The sequence below is a fragment of the Elephas maximus genome, chromosome 19, assembly GCF_024166365.1.
Source record: "Elephas maximus indicus isolate mEleMax1 chromosome 19, mEleMax1 primary haplotype, whole genome shotgun sequence".
NCBI lineage: Eukaryota > Metazoa > Chordata > Mammalia > Proboscidea > Elephantidae > Elephas > Elephas maximus.
The window spans coordinates 25,576,140-25,582,363 of NC_064837.1; the positions used below are offsets into that span (position 1 = coordinate 25,576,140).

At 52.5% G+C, this 6,224-nt stretch overlaps 1 protein-coding gene across 2 annotated transcripts in view; it reads right to left on the reverse strand.

The window, feature by feature from the left end:
* KSR1 (kinase suppressor of ras 1) overlaps nt 1-1,238 on the reverse strand; it is a 174,576-nt gene extending 173,338 nt beyond the window's left edge. For both annotated transcript variants that reach the window (XM_049861472.1, XM_049861473.1), the window contains exon 1: nt 701-1,238. In XM_049861472.1, coding sequence (XP_049717429.1) covers nt 701-928 — 228 coding nt within the window. In that variant the 5' untranslated portion in view covers nt 929-1,238. The remainder of the gene's footprint in view (nt 1-700) is intronic.
* Between the last annotated feature and the right edge of the window lie 4,986 nt (nt 1,239-6,224).

Genomic DNA, 6,224 nt, shown 5'->3' on the forward strand with positions numbered 1-6,224 from the left:
CTAAGCCAAAATCCAACGTATGGGGGAGGGGTGGGGAGAGTGAACGAGTAATTACATTTTGAGCAGTGAAACGCTGTGGCAACATGAAAGGAAAGCACCAAATGCCTTAACTGCAAAAATGCAGTTTCAGCAAACACTTTTTGAAAGGCGACCGACAAGAACCTGGAGGAGAGGAAAAGGAAGGGACAAGACGGAGTCTGGGGCATCAGGGGAAGGCAGAGGGCGGCGGACCTATGGTCACACTTCAGGGGGACGCCCCCCATAACCGTCACCCCGGCCCAAGGCAGCTCGGCTCAGTCACACAGCGAAAGGTCCAGCGTGTGACTCAGCGGGAGAGTGAGTCCTGAAGCCCCGTAAACTGGAAAAGAGGCGCGGGTGGAGAGGGAGGGGGCGGGGGATGTCCGCAGGCAGCCCACCCCTCCCACGGGCTCCACAAGCCCCCATCCCGTTCCCACCACGCCTCCCCCCGCCCCATCCCGCCCAAGGTGAGAGGCTGGTCTTGGGTCCTCAAGGTGCCGCATCGGCGAGTGGCGAAGGGAGAGGAAGCCTCAAAGGGGGCGGCCCGGGCTCCAGGATGCAACTCGGGAAGGAGTGAACCGGGGCAGAGAGGGAGTTGTAGGCGCGGCTTTCCCAGCCGCGGACCCCCGTCCCCGCGGCCCCAGCCCGCGGCCGGGATCCCCCGACGCCGGGGCCCCCTTACCTCCAGGGTCCGGATCTCCTGCTGGGTGAGGTCGTTGGACACCGCGCACTTGGTGCGCAGCCCGCGCAGGCTGCCGATGGAGATGTCGATGAGCTTCTGGAGCTGCCCGCACTGCTGCAGCGCCCGGCTGGCCGCGGCCCCGGCGCCCCCATCTGCGGCCGCGGCGTCCCCCCCGCCGCCGCCCTCCGTCTCCCCCATCGCCGCCGCGCGCAGCGCCGCTTTATCCATGCCTCGGCATCCCGAGGCGGCGGCCCGGGAGCGCGGGCGCCTCGGAAGGGAATCCTCGAACTGGGAAGGCTGGACAAGGCGGGCCCTCGGCGCCGCCTCAGCCAGGACGCTAGGCGAGCCGGCCACCGAGCCCGCTCCTCCGCCCGCCCAGCGGCGGCGGCAAAGCGAAAGCCGCGGCGATCCGACGGCTGCGGCTCCCGGAGCCTTTAAGGGGCAGCGGGGGCCGGGTCAGGGCAGCGGGGCATGCTGGGACTTGTAGTCCGCGCCGCACCTGCCGCCCGGCCCGAGCTCGCGGTCGGCCCCGGCCCGCGCTCCGCGCCCCGCACCGCTGTCCCGGCCCTTCTTTCCACGCCGGGCGCAGGCGGCGCGGGAGGGCCCGTCACGGCGCGCCGGGAGTGGCTGCTCCGCGCCGGCTCCTCCCCCGAGCGCCGGGAGCCAAGGGAGCCTTGTCTCTCCGCCCACCGCCTTGCCCACAGCCGGGGGGCTTCCCGCGACCCCCGGATGGGGCGGGAGAGGGTACGCGTCCGGCAATTCATCGTTCGCACCCGAGTCCTGCCAAATGGGGACAGTGAGGTTCCAGAATTTCTATGTGGGTTTACCGGCCGCCATCTAGTGGGAAGGGGCCTAACGCACTTTAACGCAATGTGAAATTTTGCGCTACAGATTAGTAAGTAAACACAAGTAAGCCTGTGCATGCCTTGCTTGCTGGTTAAACCACCCCGTCCCCTCCCTTTGTCATCCGCAACCCGGCAGGCCAGCCCAGACATGTGGGGTGGTACTTTGATTTAATGCTGTGCGGTTGGGCGCGCTCTAGTGCAAGTAGCCCGGGTTCAGATTCTGGCTCCACCACTTCCTAGTTGTGTGCCACTGGGCAAGTTAGCGCTGGGTGAGTTTCCTCATCAGTAACATAGGTTGGTAATAAATAGTACCTGTCTCACAGGATTCTTTTGAAGAGTGAGTTATTGTATGTATAGCACCTGTATTGGTTACTGGCACATGTAGTCACTGGATGAATGTTTGCGATTGTTACTGCCTAACCTGAGATTTCCTAAGTATGGCCCCCACCAGCTCACTGGGCTCGGGAACAATACTGCTATGGACTGGTAGTTGTGTGTTCCTAGGCACCCAAATCTAGCTTGCAAGCCCATCTGTTCACCCCCCTTTCACACTTCCCACCAGTTCACCTTATGTGCTCCATTGTCTGGCTAAAGGGAAAATCAAAACTCTGATAAAAGGTCCCAGACATCCCTACTTCAAACATCTGCCAACCAGAAGCAATGTTTCACCTCTGAATTCTTCTCTCTTCTAAAGATCCCTGATTGCAGAAGCCATTGGCTCATTTTATCTTGGTAGCCGCTTCACAGAGCCAAATAGGTGCATAGCATACAGTAGGGGCTCCATAAGGTTAGGCAACCACTTTGTGAGTTCCTTCAGGCAAATGGGCCTTCAGCTGTGTTTGTCCAAGTTCTCAGGCCAGCTCAGGCCTAGGCAATTAGCAGATACTCAGGTAATTTTTTTGAGGAGGTGGGGTCTAAGCATTGGCTTCCAGCCTGAGCTATAGGAACTAAAATAACCAGTACTGGGTGGCAGTTTATTTAACCTGCCTGCCTGCCACTCCTTTTTATTATGCCTGTTAAAATATTACACCTTTCTTTAATGATTTTTAGAATTTCAGAATAAATTATATGTCAGGTCTGAAAAACAAAGCTATGAGAACTTCACTATGGGCTTTTGCAAACTAACTCCTTCCCTGATGATTTTCAGAAATACAAGGGGTTTTCCCTCCTGACCCCTGAACCCTTGCATTAAGAACTACTAATCCAATCCTTGTTCAGTTTATATCAGGACCCCCTGCACTGCACCTCTGAATCCCCCCAGCCCTAACTGTCACCTTACCCCATCCCCTGGCAGCTGAGTAATAACTGCCCTGAAAGAGAAACTGTGTAATAGTGCTTCTCAATCTTGAGCATGCCTCAGAATCATCTGGGAAGGCTTCTTAATACACACAGTACTGGGCACAACCCCCAGAGTTTTCGATTCAGTGGGTCAGGGATGGCACCAGAGAATTGGAATTTCTAAGAAGTTCCCAGGTGATGGTGATGCTGCTGGCCTGCAGACCACACTTCAAGAAGCATTGAAGGCCAGTGGGCCCATCCACAGGGCCCGACCACAGCTCCGCCTGGCTGGCTCAGACTTCCATTTGTCCAGCAGCCAGGGCTGCCAGGCTTCAGCTACTGACTCACTGCAACTCAGTTCACAAGAGATTTCCTGATAAGTGCCTATTTATTCATTTCTATCAAGCTTATAACTGCCAGTGGGCCTGGTCCACACGTTCTCCCCCCAGGGCTACTTTATCTGTCTAGTCTTGTTGGTGAGCCCATGGCAGTGGTATGTGCAGAGTCAGGGCTGGAGATTAGACAGGCGCTTGCTGCCTGGCAGCCCCCTTGCCAGGCTCTGTGTAGTCCAGTCCCTCCTCGGCAGACACAGATTTCTTCTGATTTGTTTAAAGCACCCATTTGGCCACAGCTTTCCTCCTCAGTTCACCTCAGATGGACACTAGCCTTCTCAACTGGATTTGGGTATCTTCTCAGCCACAAGGAGTCTGGAGGTGGTGCGAACCATTAACGTATTTGGCTGCTAACCAAAGGGTTGGCGGTTTGAGTCCACCCAGAGATGCTTTGGATGAAAGGCCTGGCAATCCCCTTCTGAAAAATCAGCTATTGAAAACCCTGTGGAGCAGTTCTACTCTGACACACACAGGATTGCCATGAGCCAGGATTGATTTGAAGGCAACTGGTTTTGGTCAGCCACAGATTTATAGAACCACCTCTTAGAAGTGGAGAAAGCAAGGGGTTTGGAATAACCTCTTTATTCGTCCTTTCAACATTCAATAAATTTGTCATTAAGTACCTACTTATGAGACAGGCCCTGTTCCAGGCACTGGGAAACAATAGTAAACAAAACAAAACTCCTTACCCTCAGGGAACTGCTATTCTAGTGAGGGAAGATAGACAATAAACAAATAAATAGGATGCACGTTATATCAGATGGGAGCAGGTGCAGTGCACAGCATAAAGCAGGGAAAGGGGGTGAGAGCAGGGTGTCTGCAACTTTGAATAGGGCCAGTCTAGGGAGTCGGGCCCTCAGCTCTATCTCTGAAGAGCTGTATGACCTTGGGCAAGTCTCCTAACCTCAGAGCCCCACTCCTTACCAGCAAGATAATTATGTGTTGCACAGGTGAATAGAGATCATCATGCAATGTAACGGCCACAAAATAAATGTTCAACATACTTATTTTTATTTATTCGAATAAACACTTAATATGGACCAGGCAGGAGTCCTGGTGGCATGGTGGTTAAAGAGCTCAACAGCTAACCGAAAGACCAGCAGTTTGAACCTACCAGCTGCGCCTCGGGAGAAAGATGTGTCAGTCTGCTTCCATAAAGATTTACGGCCTTGGCTGGATGACAACAGGTTTGGTTGTTTTGTTTTATTTTACGAGCCAGGCAAGGAGCCATGGTGGTACAATGGTTAAGCGCTCAGCTGCTAACCAAAAGGTTAGCAGTTCGAATCTATCAGTGGCTCCAGGGGAGGAAAGACCTAGCGATCTGCTCCCTTGGAGATTACAGCCTAGAAAACACTATGGGGTAGTACTACTCTGTCATATAGGGTCACTATGAGTTGGAATCGACTTGACAACACACAACAATAACATGGGCCAGGCACTGTTCCAAATGCCTCATTAACTCGTTTAACTCCTGTTAGTGCCTTTCTTACCCCCCTGCCTTCCAGAACGGGTCTCTTCTGCTCAGATGACTTCATCTACTTTGTGTTGATTCTTAGGTTTAGCATCACCCCCAGATTCTTGAGGCTTTTTCTTTGGCACCCTCAGTGGACAGCGTTTGGTTCTTCTCTCCACCTCAGGCACCTCCATTAGTGACACTCAGCTTGGTTGCAGCTTGGACTCCCCCACCTGCCTCTAAACACCACAGCCGCCGTGAGAGTATGTTCATATATCTCCAGTCTCAGTCAAGTTGACTTCTGTTCATGGTGACCCCATGTGTGTCAGAGTAGAGCTATACTCCATAGGGTTTTCAGTGGCTGAGTTTTTGGAAGTATCATCAGGCCTGCCTTCTGAAGTGCCTCTGGTTGGACTCAAACCTCTAACCTTTCAGTTAGCAGCCAAGCGTGTTAACCATTTGCACCACCCAGGGACTCCTATTCATGTATAGATCCATCAAATATGAAAAGAGGATCTACCCAATGGATCAGGCTCTAAGATAGGGGTTAGGGATGCAAGAGTGAAATAAACTAAGTCTTAGCCCACATGGAACCTACATGCGGATGCGGATAGGATATTAACAAATCAACACATATATTATTAAAATAAATTCATACAGTGGTAAGTGCTACAAAGGAAAAAAAAAGCAAATAACTTATTTAGTGCTTCTCTAGATGGAGTGGTAAGGGAAGTACTCTCTAATAGGTCATTTGAACTAAGACCTCAATAAAGAAAAGGACTGAGCCATGTGGAGCTCCAAGAATGGGGCGGTCTAGGCTGTGGGAACACCATGTGCAAAGGCCCTGAGGCAGGAACAGCTGGGCACATTCCAAGAACAGAGTGAAGGTCAGTGCAGCTAACAGCGTGATGAGAAAGAACAGGGTTGGAGATGACGCGGGCAAGCTGGGCAGGGCCAGGACATGGGAAAGAGTTTAGATTTTACTCTAAGTCTTTGTGATTCCAAATGTGGTCCGACAGCAGCAACAACTGCATCACTGGGAGCTTGTTAGAAATGCAGAGTCTCAGGCTCCACCCCAGATCAACTGAATCACAAACTGCACTTTAGCAAGATCCCCATGTGACCTGAGTACATGTTAAATTTTCAAAGCATAGGTCTCTAAGTACAAGGAAGGCAGTGGCAGTGTTCTCAGCAGGGGAAGGGAGTATTTTAAAACAGCCCTCTGGGCTGTGGGGACCATGGTCTCAGGGAACATCTAGCTCAATTGGCATAACAGAGTTTATAAAGAAAATGTTCTACATTCTACTTTGGTGAGTAGTGTCTGGGGTCTTAAAAGCCTATGTGTGGCCATCTAGGACACTTCACTGGTCTCACCCCTTTGGGAGCAAGGAAGGATGAAGAAAACTAAAGACACAAAGGAAAGATTAATCCAAAGGACTAACAGACCACATCTACCACAGCCTCCACCAGACTGAGTCCAGTACAACGAGATGGTGCCCAGCTACCACCCCTGACTGCTCTAACAAGGATCACAGTAGAGGGTCCCAGACAGAGCT